The sequence below is a fragment of the Musca vetustissima genome, unplaced genomic scaffold (assembly GCF_032173495.1).
Source record: "Musca vetustissima isolate MV318-11 ecotype Yass unplaced genomic scaffold, APGP_CSIRO_Mvet_v1 utg1611, whole genome shotgun sequence".
NCBI classification, from domain to species: domain Eukaryota; kingdom Metazoa; phylum Arthropoda; class Insecta; order Diptera; family Muscidae; genus Musca; species Musca vetustissima.
Genome location: NW_026889082.1, coordinates 400 through 28,189, shown reverse-complemented (window position 1 = coordinate 28,189; position 27,790 = coordinate 400). Strand labels below are relative to the sequence as shown.

At 35.6% G+C, this 27,790-nt stretch overlaps 1 protein-coding gene across 1 annotated transcript in view; it reads left to right on the top strand.

Annotated features, from left to right (window-relative positions):
• Window positions 1-27,556, top strand: part of LOC133336800 (ATP-binding cassette sub-family C member Sur-like) — a gene marked incomplete at both ends in the record, with an annotated part of 115,948 nt that extends 88,392 nt beyond the window's left edge. Inside the window, 9 exons of the mRNA XM_061545079.1 lie at window positions 1,494-2,068; window positions 2,398-2,534; window positions 6,572-7,139; window positions 7,218-7,426; window positions 8,875-9,104; window positions 9,309-9,761; window positions 9,893-10,050; window positions 24,194-24,389; window positions 27,315-27,556. Coding sequence (XP_061401063.1) covers window positions 1,494-2,068; window positions 2,398-2,534; window positions 6,572-7,139; window positions 7,218-7,426; window positions 8,875-9,104; window positions 9,309-9,761; window positions 9,893-10,050; window positions 24,194-24,389; window positions 27,315-27,556 — 2,768 coding nt within the window. The remainder of the gene's footprint in view (window positions 1-1,493; window positions 2,069-2,397; window positions 2,535-6,571; window positions 7,140-7,217; window positions 7,427-8,874; window positions 9,105-9,308; window positions 9,762-9,892; window positions 10,051-24,193; window positions 24,390-27,314) is intronic.
• Window positions 27,557-27,790: the final 234 nt, after the last annotated feature.

The following is a 27,790-nucleotide window of genomic DNA, read 5'->3' as shown; positions in this document are numbered from 1 at the left end:
TCCGTCATTTCCTTCGGATCAGACCACCTACCAATCATCGTCTGCGTTTATAGATCACGGGACTTCATAATATCTGTAATGTAACCTGGCAACCTATAATTTCCCTCGGATCAGACCACCTCCCTATCATTGTCTTCGCATTGATCATACCTTTAAATTCTGGGGTATCGGAGAGGAATTTCCGGAAAATCATCACTTGCTTGCGGGAGCAGAGCATTGTATCCGAAATAAGACCAATTTTTCCAGCCTATACGATGGTATTGGCGAACGAACGTGGCTAGTTTCGTCGTACGACACCTGAAGAACAAAGTGTGGGAGAACTTACTCTTGAAGTCAACAGACCCATATGCGAGTATAAAAGGAAAAAAGTGGATAGACCAAATAAAACAATTGAACATTGTGAACGGAACAAGTAAATCGTGAGGCATGTTAAGATACCTCTGAGAATGACAAAGCGAAGAGGAGTGTTCTACGTTACATAAGAAACCTCGTAGACCAAAAGGTAACACCACAATTTACAAAATAATGCAGGTGTCATCGATAACGCTGTCATCCAACCCCTTAGTCTCTGATGTCATTTTCATGGTAATGCTTAAGCAATTGGATGCACCTGGAGTTGAGAACTTAAACTTTGCCATAGTTCCTGAAGCCTGAGAAATAGACAATGTGGTTCCGCAACGGAGGACTTGGGAGGATGCTAGCCGAGGTAAAACGTAATGGCTCAGTTCACTTCTGTCTCCAACAACTATATTCCGCCCACCAACTACTCAAAGATATTGTGTGCAACATTTGACAGCCTATAAAATTCATCCGAAGAAGTCACTGCAATTAACGATAAGCTGAGAGGTAGGAACAAGGTTCTCAAACCGCTGACCTACATCACTTGAGGTCTTGACAAAATTCGTCCAGATACAGTCTCCCAGGCAATAGAACAATGCTGCATGAATCTAATACACGGAGACCGTTCACCATCATCCATAGCAGCAGATAATACGAAGCTGCCTAGAATGCTGTATTCGGAGACCAACCACAATCTATAGCAGTAGATGATATGCTTGGTCTCCTAGTTGCCTAGACAGCCAGAAGTAGTCACAGCAAAGTTAAAGTAAGTATGGTGCAGCCGCCTTAATTCCTACTGGGTACGAAATGACGGCACATGCCCTGGATGTGGACTAGAATTACACGGCACGTTGCATTTATTTAAATACCCATATAAGCCTGTCTCCAAATTCTTTATAGATGCAGCCAATACAGTACCAGACAACACATAATGAAGGCAACACTTAGTGTCTGATATAATAACGTAAAATTTTTTCAACCTTATATCATCTATAATATATCGACCACCCTTCGCTTACCTCTCACGTATAAAGGATTCAAATTTGTAAATTTGGAATGTATAAGTTTAAAGAATATTTTAAGATTTTATTGAGAGTACGGAGAGAGCTTTGAGCTTCTATGTATTTAAAATTTTATTATTTTTTTTATTTCAGACCTCTTCAATGGCTTGCAATTCCGGCTTTAAGCTATCCCGCACACCATCTGGTTTCTACAGTTCTCGACATTTAATCTATGACGTCCCACTGCCTCTGGATGAATGTCAACTTGAAGGAGTACCGTTGCGACGTCGTCGACGTACTGGTAGTGATACCTTTCGCAGTGGTCATAGACCCAGTTCTCGAACCTCAAGTCGCCTCAGTAATATCAGTAACACCCCAACCGAATTACGCAGAAGTTTACTTACCGATAGTGTTGGCAGTGCTGTAAGTTATATGACAAATTTAAGTAGTAGTGAAGAGGCACCATCACGTACCCAATCATGGCAACCCGTGGCACCGATGAGCAAACATCAACCATTGACCAAGAATGTTTCAGCACCACCAGCATTTGTAGAAAATGGTGAAGGTAAAGATGAAATCGATGCGGCTGAATCTCCTTTGGAAACGGGTAATGGTTTTCAACAATTCCTTAGACGTATGACTATGCGTAGATCGAATAAATCGAAAACGGTTGCCCCGGCATCACATCATCACAGGCCCAGGCCTGGTAGTGGAGATACAGCTATTGTGTAAGTGTTTTTGTTTTTGTTTCCTTATTTTGTGTCTTTATTTTCCAGAGCATTCAATGAAATCCATATTGCTTTTGTGTGTTATGCCAACAATGTAATGAAATTTACTTTTAATTCCATCACTTGAAAATCATCATCATCATCAGCAACGTCATTGCCATCCGGCTATGTCGGTACTTTATCTCTCCATTCATCTTCCTCCCTATATATGAAATGATATACAATTGCAATTTATAGTTTACTCTTCTATAAAAATACCAATAACAATTCATTTTCTTTCATTCATTCATCCATCCATTTATTCCTCGATTCTTCTTGGCCACCTACAGGAGCATCTCGGAGGAATCGTCTGGCATAGCTGGTTCATCAGTGCCATCCATTGAATTGAGCTCAGTGCTAACGGATGCAACTGAAACTGAGACGGAAAGTTGGATTGCCGGTATTGAAAATGAGGAATCCATTCAAGGTATGTATGTATGAATGTATGTAGCATCACACACACTAACATACATATGTGTGAACTCACACTTGTCTAGAAGTATCCAGGATGCCTAGACTCAATAGATACGTAGAATGCACTGTGGGAAAAGTCATAATCCACAGTCATCGCAGCACAGCTATCATTACACTCAACATCCTGTTTGTTAGTGTGAGTGTGGATGAGTGCAGTCGTGTGTGTTGTCAGTTGCCTGTGGCTTGCTGGCTGACTGGCTGGATAGCAAACTGTCTCACTGTATGCCTGTCTGCTGCTGCCGCATGCTATGCCATGGCTATGAAGTTGCGTCATTCGTTTTTTTGTTCCTGTGTGTCCTAAACTAAAAACTTTTTCATTGATTATTATCAATTGTACGAACAAAAGGTGTTTATTAAGCACTAATGATAACTGATGTTCGATAATATCCCTTGGCAGGTATTGAGGCAAAAATATTTATATCTACAGTTTTCACATCCAAAATTGAATTGATTCCAATCCGAATTTTTAATTGAATTGGAGTAAATTGAATCGAATGGCGAACGTTGTTGAATAATTGAAATCGAACAGGAAATAACAAATAAATATTGATAGTCACCCAGAGGCCTACACAATATTGACAGCGTTTTGGGAACGTTGTTTTCGCATAGTGGCGTTGAAGGGGGTTTGTTATGGATTGAATTAAAGTGTAAGCCGTTTATAGTGCATTACACATAATGGATAATTTCAGGTATAGTTCATTGTTATTTTTTACTATAAAACGAAAATGTCAGATATCGTCTATTTCTCAAAAAAATGGGTATTCAGGAACTATATTTGAGTATTGGACGTGGTTCTGACCTTGTCACTATATAAAGGTCCCTTCCCACTTTTGGTATTTTTAAAGTTTTAATCTCATCTTTTAATTAATGTGGTTGTAATTTCATATTTAGGGTTTTCATAAAGGTCTCGCCAAATCTTCGGTATTAAGAGAGTTTTAGAATTGGTAAAGAAAATACTTCTCCCCAGAAAATTTACAATTTAGGTCAATGTTTGTAAATACTTTTAATACATTTTTAATATTTTCTAAATCGGTGTCATACGGCTAATAAAGAATACTACCTTGGAGTTGTCCTATCTTGATAAAAAAACGTCACTTGTGTCTCCCTTAATTTTGCAACCGTTCATAAACTTAAGATTTGTTGAAAATTGCATGTAAAATTTAATAAAAACAAACGCCAGTAAATCAGTATGGAACCTATGTATGCATCTTCGCCAATTTCAAACAAAACTCAACAACGTCATTATATTCTCAATTTGATACGTTGTGCAAAATTTTGTATCAATCGGACAAACATTAAGAGTTTTGTACACCATTTACATAAAATCGGACAAAAATATATATGGGAACTCTATTTAAATCTGAATCGATTCTTACGAAATTTAGCGCACATTATTCTAAACTCAATTCAGTACGCTATGCCAAATATATTGTAAATGAAATATAGGCCCCTTGGGACTTTGACGAAAATATATATGGGAACTATATATAAATCTGAACCGATTTTCAGGAAACTTTACACACATCAATCTTGACCCAATTAATTACGCTGTGCCAAATTTCGTGAAAATCGAAAGATATATAGGGTCTTTGGTACACGATTTACATTAAATCGGACGAAAATATATATGAGAGCTATAACTAAATCAGAACCGATTTCACGAAACTTTATTCAGTACGCTATGCCAAATTTCGTGCAAATCGTAAGATATATAGGGATTTTGGTGCAGCATTTATCTTAACTTGTACGAAAATATATGTGGGAGCTATATCTAAATCTGAACCGATTTTCAGGAAACTTAACGCACATCATTCCTGAGCTAATTCATTACGCTGTGCCAAATTTCGTGCAAATCTAAAGATATATAGGGACTTCTAAATCTAAATCGATTTTCCCCATTTCAATAGGATTCGTCTTTGAGCCAAATAAGTGACCTATGCCAAATTTCATCCAAGTGTGGTGAAAGATATAAAGAGGGGTTATATGGAGACTACACCCTTATATACGGAAATGATTATTTCGATGAGTTAGATGAGAACGGAAAAACAAAACTAATATACCCTCCATTGTATTGTTTTAACTGTCCCGGTTTTGTGGGATCTATTTTAAAAATTAGCGATTTGCGTCTAAAAAAATGTTTTAAATATCCACGACTTGTGTGGATCCTTAAATACTATTTTCAAAAATGGTCTAGTATGTCTTCTTAAAGAATATTGCTTTGTAAATATACGCCTTGTATGTCTCCTTAAAACATTTTTGCCAATCCACGTATACGTTTTGTATGATTCCTTAAAACTATTTTGTTGTAAATATACGCCTTGTATGTAGTGGTCCCATAAAAAATAGCCAGAAGAAGAACATATGCACCCAGGCGTTTCGAAGTTTTTTAAGCGGCTCAACAGGCTTATTGGGCTAAGTGGCTTTACAAAGGTCGTATGTTGATAACTTGAATTTATGTCGCAGTTGATGCGAATTTGCATCTGCGAATTAAATTCAAATTTGTTAAGTTTCGACATTTGTCTTCACTCTAGAAACAGTCCTTTTCAAATCAGATGTTTGTTGTAGCGATGGATAATTAATACACATGTTTCTTACGCCACCTTTTGGAAGTGTGTTTATGGCTGAGAACGCCATGTGGTCTGGTAACATTTGTGTTGTGTTGGAGACTTAGGTTCCAAAACTTGTGTGTATTATGAAAACATTACGTTTTTAATCCCCATTAAAATATTTTTCTAAGAAGTCTACGCCTTGTGTTACTTAGAAATATTTTTAAAATATAGGCTTTGTATGGATCCTTAAATATACATTTTAATATCTCGTTGCGTAAATATACGTTTATTGAAGGTTTACGACTGTGAGGACTAGTGAGGATATTATTTGGATTTTTATTATCAGACCAGAAATTGATGTAATAGCCCGCGTAAGTGGTATTTTTTATCAGATGACTGAAATTGAAATCCTCACAATGGAATCACAGATTAAACATTTAGTTAAATTTACAATACTTGGTCAGATTTGGTGTTTGTGACTGTTCAAAATGCTTTGAACAGAAATTTAATTTGTCAGCTCTTCTTGCGAGTCGTCAGCATGTTCAAAATACTTTGAACAGAATTTTGTAGTACAGAAGATTTGATAGTTGGATTGTTTTAAGATAAGAGTCTAAAATCCCACACGCAACGTTGATAAGACTGTTGTTGTTGGTGGTGAGATTTTATGACGCACACGATGGGAAAACTCTCCACAGATCAAATTCTATTATTAAAACAAATAGTTTGCTGATAAGTATTTTGTGTTTGAGATTAGGCTAAGAAAGAGTTGTTTAAGTAGAACCTAAGGATAAATATTTTAAAATAAAATTAGTGCCTTACAACCACTCACATAGTACGGTCGGGAGCACCGTGTCGTGTCTTAATTTATTATACAGGCGAGCTGCGGCTGTCTGTATATTTTTATCACTTTTTTGGTCCTTCGAAAAAATGAGTTTTCCCCCACCCGTGGTAAGAGACTCAGTAGAACCAGCAAAGGTGAAAAAAAAAATATAAAAGCAATTTTGAGTAAGGAGCTCAAGAATTGCTAAATTTTCTGTTCTACGAGGTAAACAGTTTTTTATAAAATAAAATGGAGATGGAGTTAGACTTCTGCATAGAGTCTTGGGAAAAAAGACTTGATGAGAAGGATAGAACGAGAATGTACAGGCGGTTTAATCGAGATGCACAGGAGTTAAACGTCATAAGTGCATATTTAACGAAAAGAATACCCTTCCGGCCAGAAGGTCTACTAAAGGAATGGGTGAAGATTATTAAAGACATGTTGGCTGAACTGAAGCAACTTGCATTCGAAATCAATGATGAAGGAGTAAATGCTGATCTGAAGCAGGTGACCCAAATTTGTGAAAGCATGGTAAAAAAGTGAATGGAATCAAGCGGAATTATCCGGAGTTCTATTGTCATATCTACGCCAAGAACATGAATATTTATGATTTCGCATTAGAGGAAATATATAATGAAGCTGATTATGTAATTGAGCGATGCGATGAAGTGAAAATGGAATTGCCTACAATGTCCAAGGAAAAAACCCTATCGGAAATGGAATATTTGAAGGCAATATATATGGAAATCAAAAAGTTGATTCCAAAAAATTCAAATGTGGAGTTTTCTGAAGATATGTTCTACAAATTGAAGCGTATGGAGGACATATACTTTGATGTAAAGGAGGAGCTGTGTAATAAGCTGGAATCCTCCAATGATATTTTGGTGCCCCCGGCAAGCCCTCACTATGGAGGGAATTTATTCGCAAGAGGCAATGATGGTGACAGTCCACTAGTGCAGCAGAAACAAATAGAAACCTTGCAGTTTAGCGAGGCTGGATCTATGTGCCAGCTGAAGAAAAAGGAAGATGACGGCACCGATCTTGAAAAACAGGAACAAGAAGTCGATTTACAGACTGAGGAGGAGTATTGTGATGTTTACTCCATAGACGAAGAAATTCCTGAAGAAAGCAATGTAGAAGAAAATAGTGATGTTGTCTACATGAATGTAAAATCCAAGAAAGAAGTGATGTTTGAGGTTGAAAAGGACTGAAGTTCACTAATCCCCGAAGGTAATTTGAATTGTGTTAAATTTAATCACTTCTCCAGTTTTAGAATGGTGAAGGCGCATAAGAAAACAGCAAAAACTGTAGTCAAAATGGAAAACGAAGAAGAAAGCCTCAAGCCAGTCGAACGTTTACATCGTCGCGGGAAAATACCTCCGGTTAACGAAGATTGGAAAGAGAAAAGTTCTAACAAAAACAATAGCTGGATAATGAAAGCAATAGATGAAGGTGGAGGAAATTCTAATGGAGGCTGTATAAAAAATTGGCTGCGACGAATCGTGGGTGCTGTTACCTAGAGGCTGATCTTATTTATTATTTCCTTAATTATAGTATATAGTAGATCATTATTGTTAATAAGTAATATGTATTATGATAGAATAATTCTGCTCACATTGCTTTAGATTTATATAAGAATGTATGAGTAGATTTAAGAAAACACCACAAGGGATCAATCTATTTGAAAATAAAATAAATATTGTTTTTGTCATCCCTTTGTGAGTGGTCAGCATGTTCAAAATGCTTTGAACAGAAATTTAATTTGTCAGCTCTTCTTGCGAGTCGTCAGCATGTTCAAAATACTTTGAACAGAATTTTGTAGTACAGAAGATTTGATAGTTGGATTGTTTTAAGATAAGAGTCTAAAATCCCACACGCAACGTTGATAAGACTGTTGTTGTTGGTGGTGAGATTTTATGACGCACACGATGGGAAAACTCTCCACAGATCAAATTCTATTATTAAAACAAATAGTTTACTGAAAAGTATTTTGTGTTTGAGATTATGCTAAGAAAGAGTTGTTTAAGTAGAACCTAAGGATAAATATTTTAAAATAAAATTAGTGACTTACAACCACTCAACAAGAACGGTCGGCTGTCCGTGTCTTATCATTTGTTATAAAAGCGAGCTGCGGCTGCTTGTATATTTTTCTACAGTGACCTCGAGTAAATTAATGTTGAAGATATAGGAACATTATTTTAGGCAATAATGTTTCTAGCTGACAAGTAGAAGAAACATGTGGTATATGTGACCGAGACCGAGCTAAGCGAATGTGATTTCCAGTTTTCCGAATTCTTTCTGAATCGCAAGAATCTAATTTCCATCCAAATGTTTTGGCATTGAAAACACATTTTTCTACCCTTCACCGCACTGTGGTACAGGGTAATTTGTCTTTGTGCATATGTTTGTAACAGCCAAAAGGAATCGAGATAGACCGATTGCACGAAATTTGGCATAGAGTACTGAATTAAATAATTTCGATCTATTCATGTTAACTGTACACCAAGTAGATGTCTGATTGAAATTAAATTTTAAACCGTGCAGCATACCAAATAACGTGTGTAAAGTTTGCTTCAAATCGATATACAAAATTTAGCATAGCTTGCAGAATGGCATGTGTAGGTCTCATATTTAACTTCGTTCAATTTAATGCCAATATTCTTTCAAAGTGGTGAAGGGAAGCATATAGTCGGCCCAGTCCGACTTTACTACTTTACTGGTTTAAACTTCTGTTAGCAAATAAAATCATATCCTGGTCTAACATGGGAACGGCATCAAAACACTTGATACTAATATCTGGAATTTAAAAATTGTAATTTTATTTCCGATAGTATTTTCATTCTATTTAAAGACATTATTTTTGTTGAAAGAGAGAAGAAAAAATAAAATTACGATTTTCTTGTCCCGTTTTCCTCCTTTTACAGATGTCAATATTGACTATAAAGCTTTGTTGGCAAACAATGCGAATCACATGGAAAAACATGCCGACAATACCGGAGTTACAACTACAAGCAATATCAACAACAATAACGCAGCCACCACCAACATGTTGGCCACCAATGTTACCACTTTGCGAGATGATGCAGCAACACCACCAACAAAAACAACATCAACTGAAATGCCCAATTCCAACGAATTATACTCGGCCAGGCAGGCAAACAACAAGAAACCAACGACGACAACAACAAATTACGATGTCGAACGAAAATATGGTAAAATACCGGCGGAAATCTATTTGCTGTATGTGCGTGCATCTGGTTTCGCAATTGTTTTAATATTTTTCATCACGGCCCTAATTTGGCAAACTTTGCGCGTGTACACGGATGTTTGGTTACAACAATGGACCGATGACAATAAGCCAACGGCAGCGGTAGTGGCAACTGGAGGTAGCGGTGGTGGTAGTAGTAATGGTGCATTGCTGGTGCAGCAACATAAAGCGATAACATCCGTAAATATATCCGCAATGCAACAAATGGGTGTCCACAATTACGCAACAACCGGCCGTGCCACCACTACTGCCATTGCTGATGATATGGAAAATCTGTTCGCTGGCCCTTCATCTCCGACCAACAGCAGTACGCATCACGAAGTCACGTATTATTTCCACATTTATGCCATAATTTCCTGCGTATGCATAGTCATGGCCATGATATCGACACCGGCCGGTCAATGGGCCGGCTGTAAGGCCCGTCGCAATTTACATGAAAAACTTCTGCAGTCAATTATGCACAAATCGTTGCATTTCTTTCAGGTCACACCATTGGGTCGTATCATGAATCGCTTCAGTAACGATATGGCTATCATTGATAAGGTAAGAATGGGGCTGGAAGGTATTCGGGGTGTGTGTGTGTAAATTTTGCGTCCATGATTTGTGCATTTTCATTGAATTTCCGAACATTTCGATTTAATGTTGTTTCTTTTTTTGATTTTTGTTTTTTTTAGAAAATCGCCGCCACTAGCCAACGTTTACTGCAGTTCACTTTGTTATGCGTGTGTGCCATTCTAATCAATATTATCATCACTCCCTGGTTTATAGTGGTCACTGTGCCAGTGTGTCTGGCCTATTATGTTATACAGAAGTTTTATCGTTGTTCATCCAGGTAAGTGTGTGAGTGAGTGAATTATGAATTGAAGTTAATGTAAATTTTTGGAGGAAACAGGAACGGGTAGAGTTTAATAAATCCGCTGAACTTTAACCAGTAGATCTTTTACGAGTAGATCTTGTATAGTAGATAACATCTACAACGTAGTAGATGGCGTTCATGCTTATCTTTTATGGAAATGTTCTTGGTCCCTTATACAGATGTCTCTACCAGTTCACACTAGTCTTTAACATATTACAAATTTAATAGCTATTGCTTGTGCTATGACGCCTACTATATATGTCTAGCCTGCGAATGTGAATCATTATATTTATTTTGAAAACACCCAATATTCGTCCGATTGAAACAACATTTTGTACAGTTTAATGAATTAGATCCATATTAATTGATGTGTACGAAGTTTTCTGAAAGTCGGTTCAGATTTAGATGTAGCTCCCATATATAGTTTCGTCTTATTTTTTGGTAAATGGTGCACCAAACCCCAAGGATTGTCCGATCGATGCAAAATTTTGCACAACGTATTGAAATAGGTCCATATTGATGTGTACGAAGTATTGTGGGAATCGGTTTAGATTTAGATATAGCTCCCATATAGATATAGCTCCCATATAGATATAGCTCCCATATATATATTTTATCTAAATGCTGCACAAAACTCCCAAGGATTGTCTGATTGATACAAAATTTTGCACAGCGTATTGAAATATGTCGTATACACGATAAAAATCGGTTCAGATTTAGATATAGCTCCCATATATAGTTTCGTCCGATTTTATGTTAATAATGCACGAAACTCCCAATATTTGACCAATTTAAACAAAATTTTGCACAGGGTACAGACTTAAATGGTGCTCCAAACTCTCAATATTTGTCCGATTGAGACAAAATTTTGCGGAGTGTACGAATTTAGGTCAAGGTAGGCGTATGCGAAGTTTTGTATCAGCTATATCTACTCCCATATACATGTTCGTCCTAGTTTATGTAAATGGTGCACCGATTTACACGAAATTTGGCAGAGGTGAGTTAGAGTGATGTGTATTAAAGTTGCAAAAATCGGTTTAGATTTAGATATATCTCCTATATATATTATCGCCTGATTTGTGCACCGATGAACCTACGTTGATTTCATACAAATGGTACACAAAAGAATCCGGTTGATATGAAAACTTTCATAGATTTCAGAATGGTATGTGTTTTTTAATTGGTTCAAATATCTATGTTGATCGCACATTTAAGCTCACCTTTTTGCATTTTAGCTGACGATATATATATATATATATATATATACATATATATATATGATTCTCCTGTTTATCTGCGCAGAAATAATATACAATTGGTAGTACAAAATGTTGGTAGTACAAAATGAAAAAATCCGCTGTTGCAAACATAAAATTTATGGGCAATATTGCCAAGTTTTTAATATTCCATTTTCAAAAAATCGGCTTTTTGTTTTCGTAGTACATCAATCATTTTTGATACATATATAGAGAAAAATGTCCTAACTCCAAATCCGTTCGCGATCAAATTTTTGGTTGATGCACGCAAAAGTTATCGAGGTTTTAAAATTACGCCGTTTATTGTTTGACCAAAAACGTTGATATATGACTCCTTCGTAAAATATGAATATATTACTGGGGTTATTGTTCTTTTTTACTCGAATGTTGCCGACAAATTGACATATGTATATAAAAATAATCACTTCTTGTGTATAAGTATACAATTTGCGGATTATATCAAAACTCTTCCGACAAATCTTGGGGTTCTACGAATAAAAATAATTCTTAAAATAAAACTATATTTTGAAATATACATTTTAAACTGCGTCTAAATCGCGTCATACTCATAATTATTTGATACGCATCCGGTTTTCTAAATACTAAAGGTTATCTTCAAATCCATTTATTTTGCGAAATTCCATTTGACGGCTAAGATGTACCACCACACGTTGCATTGAAGTACCCAAAAAATCGGAAAACGCGAAGAATTTCCGAAAACTCTATATGCCTATAACGCGCATCCGATTTCGGTGTGCACCCTAAAAAATGCTTCAATCTATACCTATTTCAATGCGGTCCATTAAGAACCACGGATGACCCAGCTCACACTATTTTTGAGATAAATTGGGTACATCTCTCTTTCGGCTGAAGTTTTTAAAGTTCCGTTTTTACAACGGAAACGGATACCCCGTATTTGTGGTGATTTCTATTATAAATATTTTGGAAAAATTATATTCCACCTTGCAAAAGGAATGGTATGTGAATTAAAAATAATATTACAATAAAATTCATATTTCCCAATTCCTAAAATATCTAAAATATGGGTGAATATATTGCCTCGATGGACAGTAACTATACTTGACATTTAGACACCCGGATGTGTTTGTTCCTCTTTTTTGAAGATAAGAATGTTATTAGTCGTAACAGTTTCTATCGTTTGAATCTGGAGTTTAAGAGTTTTTATTTACATTGAACCGAGAATCCGTTGTGAAAAATAGAGAAAACCCCTTAGTTGCTGGACTGCCTTATCGGAACGAGTCGCTATGTCGCTTAATGTACATTCCTGGTATGCAGCAGTAATTGACGGTTGCCCTTTTTGGGATTCGTATTTTAATACTGTTTACACATTTTTGCATTTGAAACCAGTAAGGAAAGTTCAAAAGTCGGACGGGGCCAACTACGTGATACCCTTCACCACTTTGGGTACGTACAAGAGATGCTTATATATACAATATCCTTTAGATAGAATAGACAAAGCATCTTTGGAGACCATTAAAATGGAATCGGACGAAATAAACTGTGTGAAGTACATACATATTTGAACTAAATTAAAACACCCCATACACAAACCATTCAGAAATTTATGAAAAACTGAATGTCGCTTAATTGTATGAAATCGAGAAAAATATGTATGAGAGCTATATATAAATGGACGTATTTGAGCAACCGTGGCATCCATCATTTGGTATGCTGCAACACATTGCGTTATCCAAAATTTATCTCGACACAAAATCCAATACACGTTATTCTAGGTTCCATTTTGAACGTTGTGCACTAATTCGTCCTAAGCGGACAAACTTCAGTTATTTAGTATATCATTTAGATGAAATCGGATGAAAATATGTATGGAATCTATATCTAAACCTGAATCTTCAATCAAATACGCTATGCAATATTTCATGTAAAGCGAACAGACATAGAGTCCTCCATTTAAACCATTTACATAAAATCGGAAAAATATGTGAGAGAGATATATGCGCATCTGAATTAATTTCAACAACAAAATATCGTGAAAATATAACATGGTGCATTATTTACATAAAATAGGACTAAAGTATATATGTGAGCCGTATTTAAATCAAGACCGATTTCAATCTTAACAAAAAGTATTCTAGACTCACACTGACATATTTTCCGAATATTGTGTTGTGATGTTCGGCTTTCATTTGTGGTCTATAGTTCGACTCGAAAATAACACAAAAAATTTAGTTTTCGGCCCACTTCATTCCAAAACTATTAGCTGATCATCACCGAAAATTATAGGCGTTGTCCTTGAACATAACTGGAACCTCATGGAACATTTCAAAGCGATCTGCGATATAGTTCCGTTCTCTAGAGTGATAATGGGTTACTAAATAATATACAAATACGGAGATACCTGAAATTATTTAGGTGTAACTCCCACATCCGAGCACATACAACAACATAATTAGTATTAATTTAAAGGTCAACCACTCCTCTTGGATATAATATCGACTTCTCAGGTCTATGTCCTTCAGGGGTAAATATATACGCAAAAGAATACAAATTTTGTCATTTTTCACACAAAAGATAGGGTCCATTTGACCCGCTAAATATCGACCGATATTTATCAAATTCTTGGCACGATCCCCTTCTCCATGCAAAATTTCACGATGTTCGGGCCATTATTGCGGCCTCTGGAGCGACCAGAAAAATCGACAAAAATTTAGTATTTGGTCCATTTCATCCCCTAAATATTAACCGATCTTTCCCAAAAACAATAGGGGTATTCATTGGCCAGAACCCATCCTACATGCAAAATTTCGTGAAGATTGGTCCATAACTGTGGCCTGTATCGTGTTTACAAATTATAATGGACAGACGGACGGACACACATGTCTAGATCGACTCAGCTAGTCGAGATATGACGATCGGTATACTTGAAGGTGGGTCTAGGACCAATATTTCGCGGCGTTACAAACTTTTGGGGCTGCACAAAGCTATAATACCCTGACAACATAGTTGTGTAGGGTATAAATAGACTCCTCCGTGCGCAATTTACATAAAATTGGACGAAAATGTATATGGGAGCTATATCTAAATCTGAACTTTTTAAACAAAACTTCACGGATATCAACCTGTAGTAACATTAATATGCAAAATTTTGTATCAATCGGTAAATATTGACAGTATGGAGCACCATTTACATAAAATTGAACAAACATTTTTATGGGAGCTATATCTAAATCTGAACCGATTTCAACAAATCTTATCTGGACCTAATTCAGTAAGCTGTGCAAAATTTTGTGCCAATTGGCCTACATTTCCATTCCCATTTACATAAAATTGGACGAAATTATTTATGGGAACTATATCTAAATCTGAGTCGATTCCAACAAAACTTCGCATACATCAATCTGAACCTAATTCAGTAAGCTGTGCAAAAGTTTGTCTTAATCGGGCAAATATTGGCAGTATGGTTCTCCATTTACATAAAATCGGACGAAAATATACATGGGAGCTATATCTAAATCTGAACCGATTTCAACAGAACTTGGCATACAGCAATCTAGACCTAATAGTGTACTCTGTGCAAAATTTGGTCTCAATCGGACAAATATTGGAAGTTTGGTGGACCATTTGCATAAAATCGGACGAAACGATATATGGGAGCTATATACGACTGCAACAAAACTTCGCATACATCTATCTGAACCTAAATCAGTAAGCTGTGCAAAAGTTTTTCTTAATCGGGCATATATTGGCAGTATGGTTCTCCATTTACATAAAATCGGATGAAAATATATATGGGATCTATATCTTAATCTGAACTGATTTCAACAGAACTTGGCATAGACCTACTTCTGTACTCTGTGCAAAATTTTGTTCTCAATCGGACAAATATTAGGAGTTTGGTGCACCATTTGCATAAAATCGGACGAAACTATATATGGGAGCTATATACGACTGCAACAAAACTTCGCATACATCAATCTGAACTTAATTTAGTAAGCTGTGCAAAAGTTTGTCTTAATCGGGCAAATATTGGCAGTATGGTTCTCCATTTACATAAAATCGGACGAAAATATACATGGGAGCTATATCTAAATCTGAACCGATTTCAACAGAACTTGGCATACAGCAATCTAGACCTAATAGTGTACTCTGTGCAAAATTTGGTCTCAATCGGACAAATATTGGGAGTTTGGTGCACCGTTTGCATAAAATCGGACGAAACTATATGGGAGCTATATCTAAATCTGAACCGATTTTCTCCAATTTCAATAGGATTCGTCCTTGGGCCAAATAAGTGGCATGTGTCAAATTTCTTCCAAATTCACAAAAATGAATGTACACAAAAATACATGGACAGACGGACGAACATGCAAAAATCGACTCAGAAAGTGATTGTATGCATATTCTTAAAAGGAACCATGGGTCTATCTCGTTTACCTTTGCCTGTTACAAACATATGCACAAAGACATAATGTCCTGTACCACAGTGTGGTGAAGGGTATAAACACCCAAAATGCCCTACCCCCATTCAAATTGTAAAAACCAATTTAAGGGAACCCCCCCCCATTCCCGATTTTAATTTTTCAAGATTATCAATTGGCTGGTAAATCAATACCAATGCTTGTTAAGGTTTGTAATTTTGTACATATATATTTGAAGATTTAAAAGAGAAGAAAAAAAAGAAAAAAAAAATTATTGTTTTGTTGTTGTTTTTTTGTAATTAAAGAAAAGTCCTTATTTTTGATGGCGGACATGATAACTCCTCACTGGAACATCGGAATCCGAAAATGCCAACGGTGTTAGAAAGAGTACAAGTCTGGCTCTCGCATGAACTAGGATTATTGACTTCGCTCTAAAAGTAACAAAATGGGGTACCTTTGAAAAAATATTTTTGGTCCAAAAACCAGATTAAAAAATAAGGAAGATCTTCACTGACTTTATCCTAGTTCATACGATAGCTATACACCCACAGAGGAAAGTGTAAAAATTTGGAATCGATTGGGTTATTAGTTTTTGAGTTATCGAGGCCGGCCTTTCGCAAAAGAGAAAAACGCGTTTAAAGTTTGAGAAGCCATTCAGCCGTCTCTTGATGCTGACACAATAAATCGGCTATATCTTCAAGAGTTCTTGAGATTTTCACTTGAAATATTGCAGGGACATTCTTGAATTAGTGTAGATTATAATTAAATCGAACAAAAATTTGACCCCGAGAATCGGGGGGTCCCCTTAAATCGCCTCCCACTTGTATTCGCTAAATTTCCTCCCGAAAAATTGCATCGCTCAATTCATTTACCTCAATTGTTTGGCAGTTATCATTTTTTTGTTTAGACACGCTTCGCTTTTTGTTTAACGTCATTTCCCAGTTTATTTTTTTTTTATTATTTTTACGTCTGATTTTATCATTGCCTCACCATGGTGCCTTTTGTCAGTCAGTAACAGGAAACGGACATGGATATAATTTTTGTGCGCAAATGTTACGCTGAACACGCACCAAATTATTTTTTGGGTTTCTGTTTTGACGAAAATTCTATGACGTACAAATTAACACAACTAGTGGGTGGGGGAGGGGAATGGTCTTCACTTGCAAATACTTTAAAATAGGATAGGAATGTGTAAAAGGATGGGAGAGGGATTCTCTGCAAACAGCAACAAAGTAGTTTGGCGCAAAAAACAACTGAACAAAAACCACCAGTTTGAGTATTATTAGTTGTAACTCGACAAGTATGAATTTTAAATTTGTTGCTGTGGGGAGAACAATTTGAAAATTTCTCATGTTTTTGACAGTCGGACCAAACCGTTCGTTCGCCAAAAGCATCGTCAACGACTTCATCATTGTTTGTTGTTTTGTGGTATGTATTGGAAACTTTGTTCAGACGTCCTGGTGTTATATTGGGTATATTCGTATTTGTGTGTGTGTGTAGGCGAGAAGTAACGAAAAAAGAAATACACAAACATAAATACACTGTCACGTACCCAAGAACACAATATTTCAACAAAGTTTTATGTTGGCTATGGCGGGACTGATGTTGCATTTAAAACTTTTCCGACTTTTGTTTTGAGTTTAAATAAAGACTTATTACACGTACACTACGTTTTACTTATTAAGGAAATAAATATTTGTTTTTTTCCCTTCTGCGTTTTGAGAATTTTTGTGAAATGTGATTTTAATTAACGATGATGCCAGGAAGAAAATAAAATTGGAAATTATTGTCTTCTGTTGGTCATTCGAGGTTGAGGGATATCCGTGAGGCTTGCTTGTGGGCATAATGTTATTAAAATGACATACAAGTATGAAATTCCAAAATATGGCAATTCAAACTTTTACTACATTGTCAACCTCTAAACTTTACAACAGTTTTTAAAAAAATGTTTTGATGAGAAATCCTTAGACTGTTACAGGTTTAATCAGCCAGTTGCTTCTTTGATTTTTGTTTCAATTTCATGACAAAATGACAAAAAGTTGGATTTATACTTTTATATGCTACACCACATGAAAAAATTAGGTTGGGGGAAAAGAAATCCATTATTTTTATATGAACTATAGGACTTTGGGATTTGGGCCAGATATGCATCGTTTTGTTTTATGATTTGTTGCAATTTTAAAGGCATTTCTCGATCATTTTTCCGATTTTATCGACATTTTCGACGACCAGCCAACCTGTGCGAAGTGCATCTTTAACATCCAAAACGGAATCAACGAAACCCAAAATTGCTCATAATATTCTGTTACCGTATCGGAAACAATAACAATATTCACAATTTTAGCCGCTTGGCTTGCATTTTCGCCTTTGTCCAAGAAAAACTGTAAAAATTTGCCGAATTTTCTATTCCTTCACTTCCATTTTTAACATCCAGTAACTCACAACTGAATGCACAAAACAACCCCTTCTACCCTTCCAAATAGCATAAATCTGAAATTGTTTGATCGATACTTTACGGGAAATCTATCAGTACAGTCATCTGCCGAAAAAATTATGGATTTCATTTTCCCCAATCGAATATATAGACATTTTACAAAGCGTTTTGAAATAATTGTAAAATGATGTTCTCTCTACTAGCTATATTTAATAACTTCTATAGAAAAAAAAAAACGTTTTAAACCTTTAAGATACCGGAAACTTTATATACATGATATGTCATGACAGCAACTTATTTAAAAAATTCGGTGGGAAACGTTGCTGTTAAAACCCAAAAAGTTCCGAAAATTAGGATGGACGTTTAAGTGATGGCTATATTTAAAAACAAGGATCTATTAACATAATTTGTTGGAATTGGAATGCCAAATTACAGTAACTTAGGTGATATTTATTTTATTTTAAGTAATAATATTTCAAACTTCATAATTATTCTATAAAAGTTGTGGATATATATAAAAGTATTGGATTTGGAACTTCTCTGACATATTCATCATTTTCTGTTAGCCTTTAAGAATCCTTTATTCAAAATTACAGGCACATCGGTGGGTAAATGCGGATAAAACCTTCAAAATACCGAAAATATGTCAGTACCGGAATATGAAATTATTGTTAGAAAGTAAACCGGAAAAAATAGAACCAAACCCAAAATACCAAATAATGGGAGTACCAGATATGGGGTTACTCTGTGAGAGAATTCAGCCATTCTTGATTTTTGGTGGGCAGAGTTTATTTCAAATGAGAATCCATAACATAAAATTGCAGTCAAATGATGAAAACGTGTCCATACTCCCAAAGTACCGAAATTTAGAGTTTTATGAGGGCTACCATAAAAGTAGACCAATATTTATAATTTCTTGTGAGAAGATACCAAATGAGAACTCAAAATACCAAATTACAGCTAATTATGATACAAAAATGTGCCCAAAAACCGAATGTCGGGAGGTACAGTTACATGGACTGTATCCTAAAAAGTGATATATGCAATATTCAATACCAAACATCCTGGGAGAACTAGCAATTTATGTGCAACATTTTAAAGCCCTGTCTCTTTGAGAGCTTCATCGTGATTTCAACAAACGAACATGGCCGAAGCCGAAGTTCGTTCCTTTATAACTCGAGACTTTTTAAAGTATATGAAAACAACTATTGGATTAATTGATCTGTCGTTGAAAACTTTATAGCCTCATATATAGTTTCGTCCGATTTTATGTGAATGATGCAGCAAACTCCCAATATTTGTCCGATTGGGAAAAAATTTTACACAGTGTACTGATGTCTGGGAAGTTTTGTTAAAATCAGTTCAGATTTAGATATAGCTCCCATACATAGTTTCGTTCGATTTTTTGGTGAATATTTGTAATGATACACCAAACTCCCAATATTTGTCCGATTGGCACAAAATTGTGCACAGAGTACTGAATCGGTTCAGATTTCGATATAGCTCCCATATATAGGTTCTTCCGATTTTATGTGAATGATGCACCAAACTCTCAATATTTGTATGATTGGGACAAAATTCTGCACAGAGTACTGAATTAGGTTCAGACTTATGTCTGCGAAATTAGATATAGCTCTCATATCGTCATCATAACTGCATACGGACGTAACTACAGAAAAATTGGAAATGTACTTTTTGCTTGATTGTTGTTCTTCTGATCAAACTACATGTTCACACAAAAAATTAGACATCTAACGTCAAAAAGAGAGAACTTATTAAAGAAATTCAAACGGACGTAACTACAATAGTATGCTTTTATTAATGCAAACAGACGTAACTACACTCCTTTAAAAAATTAAAGTTCGCAATATTAAAGATGGAAAGATAGATAGAAGATTGAAGTTATATTAATGTTACTTCTGGTATGTTTGATATTGAAAATGAGATATATCGGCAAGTTTTCTACGGTAGCCCCCAAAATTCTGTATTTTAAGGCTTTTCTTCATTTTTTTAACTAAACAGCTATAATTAGGTATTTTTGTTTCCCACTGGGTGGAAAAGTACGCTGTGCAAAGTTTTATCGTTATCGGAGAAATATTTAATGTCTTTAGTGCAACATTTATATAAAATCGGTAGAGCTGTATATGGGAGCTATATCGAAATCTGAACCGATTTTCACGAAACTTAAAACTAATCACTCTAGACTCAATTCAGTACGCTATGCAAAATTTCGTGCAAATCGAAAGAAACATAGGGGCTTTAATGCATCATTTAGACTCAATTTGGTACGCTGTACACATTTTAGTCTCAATCGGATAATTATTTGACACTTTGTTGTACTACAAAAAAAAAATCTTTTCAAAAAATAAATACGGATCTATAGTGCGGTTAAACTTTGAAGAAATTTCCAGCCATGCTCCATTTTTATAGATTTTATAACGTTTTTTGCTGCTCCTGTAAAATTAGTAAAACTGTTGTTGTTGTTGTAGCAGCCCTATTGCTTTTACACAATGGGCTGAGGTGACAGACGTTGGCCGAGTAAGACTCGGGTCGTTTCGGATCGTAGACCCCTCTGTCGAGGAAACGTAGTAAAACTGTAGTTACGTCCGTTTGCATTTATGATGACGATATATAGCTTCGTTCAATTTTGTGCGAATTATACACTAAACTCTCAATATTTGTCCGATTGAGCAAAATATATATAGCCCCATACATACTTTTACTCGATTTCATACAAATGGTACACCAAGGAATCCAAGTCGGCCCGTTTGACATGCAATTTTTCATTGTTTTTAGAATGGTATGTGTATGGGGTTTTTTCAATTTGTTGAAATATCTATCTAGATAGCACATTTAATTTCGCCTAATTCTATCCCAATGGTCCTCCAAAGATTCTATGACTGTTCTACCAACAGGATTTTGTAGATATTAACATCTCTTGTATGTACCCAATGTGGTGAAGGGTATCATATAGTCGGCCCCATCCGACCTTTGAGCTTTCCTTACTGGTTATGTTTCGCAAAGTTCTTCGCGATTTCTACAATAAATCCATATTCATATTACTCGAACAAATCCATGTATTAACGCTTTTGGTCACTATAACAAACAGCGTAATTTTAATATTTCCTATAATATAACCCCCACAACTTTTGCACACACCAAACGAAAATCTGATCGTGAACGGATTCGGAAAACAAGAAAAACCGATTTATGGAAAGTGGAATATAAAGAAATTGGCATATATATTTGTAAATTGGATTTTCGAGTTCTTAGACGATTTACCTGGCGTTAACAAACAATTTTTTGGGTAGACAATAGATAAGATATAAAACATTTTAAGCAACGCATTTATATATATATATATATATATATTTATATATAAATCTGGACAATTTATGACATTTAAAAGTAAAATTATAATAATTAATATTTAACAAGTGAGCCGAAATGGAGTGAACATTAAATAAATTGAAAAATTGTAAAATAATATATGGTCTGTTCCAGTACTTTTTAAATATTAAATCTAGTAAATGGGAAACATTTCAAAATTGCTCTCAGAGTACAAAATAATTTGAAAAGTGCGTTCCCGAACTATCTAGTAAATATGCCAAAATTAGATGACAATACTTCAAAATCAACATAACAGCCAATCAGAAGTAGGCATTCCTGTTTACCATTTTTACTCGGTCAAATTTCTCGAGTAAAAAGTTTACAAATAGAACGCCATTTTGTTTTGTGCTCTCTTAAATTTGATTCAATGTTTTACCAGTTTTGTGTGTTGAGGAACGGGTTTCGAGTAAAAAGTTGCAAAACATGTAAAATGAGTAGATTCTTTTAGGTTCTGGAACGGAACTATAATTAATATTTTCAGATTTATTCATAAGGTTAACAGTCTTCTCTTGCTGTCATAGTCTTCTCTTGCTGTCAACATTTTAATCGCGAAATACCAACCAGAACAGGATAAAAACTCATAATATCTTTCAGGAAAACGTAATGATAGTAATACGCACATATATTTTGGTTCGAATAAATTATTTTTTGTTTATTTATTCTTCAAATAATAAATTTGACAGTCTACGAATTCGCCTCCCTGTTAACCTTATGAATAAGCCTTGACGCCTACGTCACAAAGACAATTTGTAATTTTTGGAAATTCGTACGTGAACCCAATTGTCTTGTCTCTTGTGAACAGAGAGCAGAGAAAAAATTTTATGAGATTCAAAACAATTTCTTTAAAATTTTAATTTAATTTAATTAAACACAATCAAACCCCTATGTAGAATAATGTAACCCTACCCTACTCTTTTATATAAATTACCCGACCTAAAATATATAAGGGAAGATACAAAACTTAATAAACAATCAGAAAATCTTTTCAAGCAATGCCAAATAACAAATAAATTTTGCAATGAAACATGCAACCTAACAATTGTGAATTGTGTTGTGTATCAATGGTATGGCTTTTGAAAATGATAATGTGAAGCAGCCAACGAACCAAATCGACCACAAATGGGGGAATTTGGTTACTTTACTTGTTAGATGTGTTGTTCTCCCTACACTGTTTCGATAAAAAGATGGAAACTAAAAATAAAAGATTTCACAAAACAAAATAAGCAAAAAACAGAGATAAGTTCGGCAGTTTCGAATTTTTAATACCTTCCCAAAAATACCACATTTTAGTGCTGACAAGTTTTTTTTCAAAATAAATGGCTAGAATCGATATTATTTATTTACATTGGGTTGTAAATCTTCCCACCAAATATTTTCAATATTGGTCCGCTTATAGCTTTCCCACGGCACCTCTAATTTTCGTCATTCCGAACACCAAATTGATTGAAATATAATATTTTAGAATTTCATTGAGTGGCGAATTTTCCTACAAAAAATATGTATGCAGAAAATGTTCTACAAAGGTTCCATCCAATTTTGAGAATCGCCATTCTCCTTGGCGAATTCGCTTCGTGGGTAAACAACATTTTACGGAACACTTTCAATATAAGTTCATGGTTTGGCATAACCATCATATAAGAGTCCCGACTAATTTTATGTATCCATCTCATGGCTAATAAGTTCAGGCCAGCCGAATTAGATGTGTTTGTTCAAGGTGTTGCAAACAGAATGACAACGTGAATATACTCTCCACATCATAGTTAAAGTATGAAAAAGACCTAAACATAAAGAAATGTTTCAGGAGTATTCCTTGCATGCTTCGCAATGTAGTAACAAACACTTGAAGACTGACTGCTCCCAAAGTGGCATTCTTGCTGGTAGCGTAGTAACATCTTGGAGTATTGTTTGCTGTTTGTTTTAGAAATTTTATTGTGCTCTCTGTTATAAACAGCTGTCCGCTGCATGTGGTCTGATACAAACACACACCCTCTGACATGGAAGGAAGAAAGTTAAACAAACAAATTAGTGTTGCATAAAAAATGCCACTGGATTGTTGTTGTTGTTTTTCTTTTTCCTCTACTTCATGGGATATGTAAATAATATGGAACTCCTTAAGTATGGCTTCCTTCTTATGCTGCTGGCATAGAAGTTATCGCAATTCCCTTTGGAGCTTTAAGGCGAAACATAATATGTGCAACAAAGTCAAGCAGAAATAGTTTTATAATTTTGTGATTGTTTGGGGAACCACTATCAAAAGGATGTAGGATAATACAATTACGTCAAATGCTTTGGCTTATGGAGGAGAAAGATATATGTTGTGATGTTGAACAAAATAGCTAGTTGATGTTAATATTGTGGGTGTGTGTTTGTCACATATTCTCAGGAGGGGACTAACAAATAAACATGTATTTCATTAGGATATTGATGTGACATATTAAGAATATGTTGTACTGAGATTTAAACACAGAAGTCCAGATATTGATAATAGGTCAATAGGGAGTCATAGGTTACGACTCCTAGCTGTAAGGACTTTTATTAGATCAAGTAATGTAAATGATATATATAGTTATTTATTTTTTCTCAAAATTATTCTTTAATATTTTCTGTTTTCCCTTTAATATTATCTTTATTCTTCACAGGGAATTGCAGCGCATTGAAAATGCAACCAATACACCGGTTATATCCCATCTATCCGAAACGATACAAGGTGTTACCACAATACGTGCCTACAATCAGGAATCACGTTTCACGGAAATATTATTTCGACGATTGGAAGAAAATACGATTGCATTCACGATACTCAATACCAGCAATCGTTGGTTGGGCATATCATTGGTAAGTACTTTTGTGTGTGTGTGTGTGAGGATGGGTGTTATATACGGGAGTAGGTACACTCAACTCCCACAAGGCGATTAAAGTTCAGTAGGAGAAGAATAATTTTGTGGTGGCGTTTAAATTCGAGACTAAACCTTTTAAAAAGGGAAATAATGTTTTTCTTTAAAAACTACAAAGTTAATGATAATTTTTTCAAAATATATTAGGTTGGGGAAAAAGAAATCCATTAGGCCCGTAGTCGACAATGTCGATAAAATCCGAGAAATGATCGAAATTGACCGGCATGTTAGCAAAAACTGTTTTAAACCATTTACACAAAGCTAGTTTCAAAAAGAAGCTCAATGTTTGGGTGCCACACCAATTAACAAAAAAGAAAATAGGATGGATCGAATTTCCATCTGCGAAGCCTTGTCCAAACGGAATTAGATAGATCCAGCAACGTACACAGGATTTCATTTCGGGGGGGGGGCCAGCAGTACAAAATGAAAAAACTCGGTGTTGCAAACATAAATTTACTGTGAAAAAAATTCATTTCGGGGGGGGCCCGGGCCCCCCGGGCCGCCCCCCTGCGTACGTCCCTGGATAGACCCATTCCTTAAACGGATGGTTACTGGAGATGAGAAATGGATCACATACAATAACCCTGTGCGAAAACGATCGTGGTCAAAGAGCCGTGAAGCACCTCTAACGGTGGTCAAACCAGGACTAACGGCCAGAAATGTTCTGCCATACATTTGGTGGGACTGCAAGGGGATTATTTATGTCTTACTTCCATACGGCCAATCGCTAATTTCTGGACTCTACTGTCAACAACTGGATCTTTTGATAGCAATTGACCAGAAACAGCCAGAATTGGCCAACAGGAGAAGTGTCGTGTTCCACCAGGGCAACGTTAGGCCACACACATCTACAGTGACTCGCCAGAAACTTCGGGAGCTTGGTTGGGTAATTTTAATGCATCCGCCATGCAGTCTTGACCTGGCACCAACCGATTATCATAATTTTCTTGCTTTGCAAAATGTCTTTAATGATAAAAAATGGTATCTAGAGAGGATTGTGAACATCGACTACTAGAGGTTTTTGCAAGCAGGACTTCTATGAGAGAGGCGTTATGAAGTTACCTATAAAATGGCAACAAATCGGTGCATATTAGGCCCAAACCGGACATGTTAAATAAATCCCTATATTTCATAAAAAAATAATGGATTTCTTTTTCCCCAACATAATACAATTTATACGAAATTTATTAGTGAAAATAGATTAAAGACTTCCTGAGATAGGATCGGGTAAATGTAGAAAAGAAAGCTCCAAATATACGAATGTAAAATCTCATAATCTACATACGGATGACAAAAAACTTGTCTGGTGATATTTAAAAGAGTAGTTTTGGAATCATAATTTATTCAAGAATATGAAAACCAGTAAGGAAAGAAGTAAGGTCGGACGGTGCCGACTATAAGACACCCTTCACCACTATGGATATTATAAACAGATTCATCCTAACAGACTTCGCATTTTTGGAGGACCATTAATATATATAGGAGCTATATCCACATCTGAACGTTGTGCAACATTGTGTGACAATCGGCGTATCTTTGGGTCTTTGGTACACAATTACTTAAAATCGGACGAAACTATATACGGGAGCTATATCAACATCTGAACCGATTTTCACTAAACTCATCACACATCATTCTCGACCTAATTCAGTACGCTGTGCCAAATTTCGTGTAAATCGAAAGATATATAGGGACTTTGGTGCACCATTTTCCTTAAATCGGACGAAAATATATACAGACAGCTATATTTAAATCTGAAACGATTTTTTCAATAGGGTTCGTTCTTGGGACAAATAAATGAGCTGTGCCAACTTTCATCCAATTTGAATCATAAATGCGACTTATACATTGTTTACAATTTATAGGGGTCATATACCAGAAGTATTGAACCGATATAACCCATCTTCGAACTTGAACTAAGTTTGGAAGAAATTCTACGATGTGCAGAGTTTGGTTGAAATCGGTTCCTCCCCGTCCGGCGAAACAGACAAACGAACGGAAATTTGTAGATTGACTTCAAATTATGTAAAACGGAATTGGTCCAAAGAAACATGAAGTTTAAAACCAATATTTCGATAAGGCACATTTCTGTCGTATCAAAGTGTATATACCCTCATTAGCCATAAGGCTGAGGATATAATGATATTATCGAGTTATGCATGCCAGTCTGTTGAAATCTCGAAGGACCTCAAATTATTTACGATAGAGCTTTGAAATTTTGCATATACATTGCTATTTCTCTAGGACGTTTAGTACTGAAAATGGAATACATTGGGCCACTTTATGATATAGAAACCAAAATCGGTATTTTGCGGATTTTTGGAACATTTTTCTTTGGGAATCAAATTTTCTAACTGAATATGTTTTATATTGGTCCAATCTCTGTGATAGCCCCCATGTATAGGTACCTCCTAAAGTTCAGTATTTTGGGGATTATGTGCACGTTTTTCAACCGAATTGGCTGTAATTTGGTATTTTGGATATTTTAAGCATTGATACACTTTTTACGATAAGTGTATCGCTCAATAAGGGTATCCCTCAAATTGCGGTGTTTTGGGGAGTATGGGTACATTTTTCAACAGAATTGACTGTAATTTGGTATTTTGAATTCACATTGAGTAGTAAATATTCCCACCACAAATCATCATATATATTTACGATAGCCTCCATATAACGGTACCAGCTTTAATTTGGTATTTTGAAATTGTAGATCCTTTTCCCAGAATGAACTGTAATTTCTTATTAGCTGTCAAATTCCCTACCAGAAATGCGAAATAATTCTGTAGTTGCCATTAATACCACCTCATATCTTTTCCGAATGATCTGCATCTACTGTTTCTGATGCATCCAATATTGTGTTAAAAAGCCAACAGGAGGCGTTGTCCTGCAAGAATATCTGCCAACCCCCTTGTTGTTCTATTTCGATCATGACCTCAATTCGAGACATGTTGTACTAAAGGTTTTGGCGTGTGTATTCCCCTGGTTCTCTGAACCAGTCTCGTTCTTCCTGCTAACCGAGTGTCATCTGGGTACCTACAATTTTCGAGCATCGCGAGTTACCCATCTGGCTACGTCGTTAGCCTGTTCTATAATTGTGTGGGATGTATTGTGAGGTGTATCGAGCGGTCAAAGCTGTTATTGTGCTTGATAAAATCGGTCAATATTTAGCTGACCAAGACTTTTGCAAGGCAAATTAAACAAGTAAAAACGTCGTTAAATACTACCACATTTTTTTGGAAAGCGTGCCCAACATCCACAAATATATCTAAATCATTTCGATATCTATCTCCATCGTTATTTCAAAATATATAGTTTTATTCTGATCAAGAATATATATCTAAA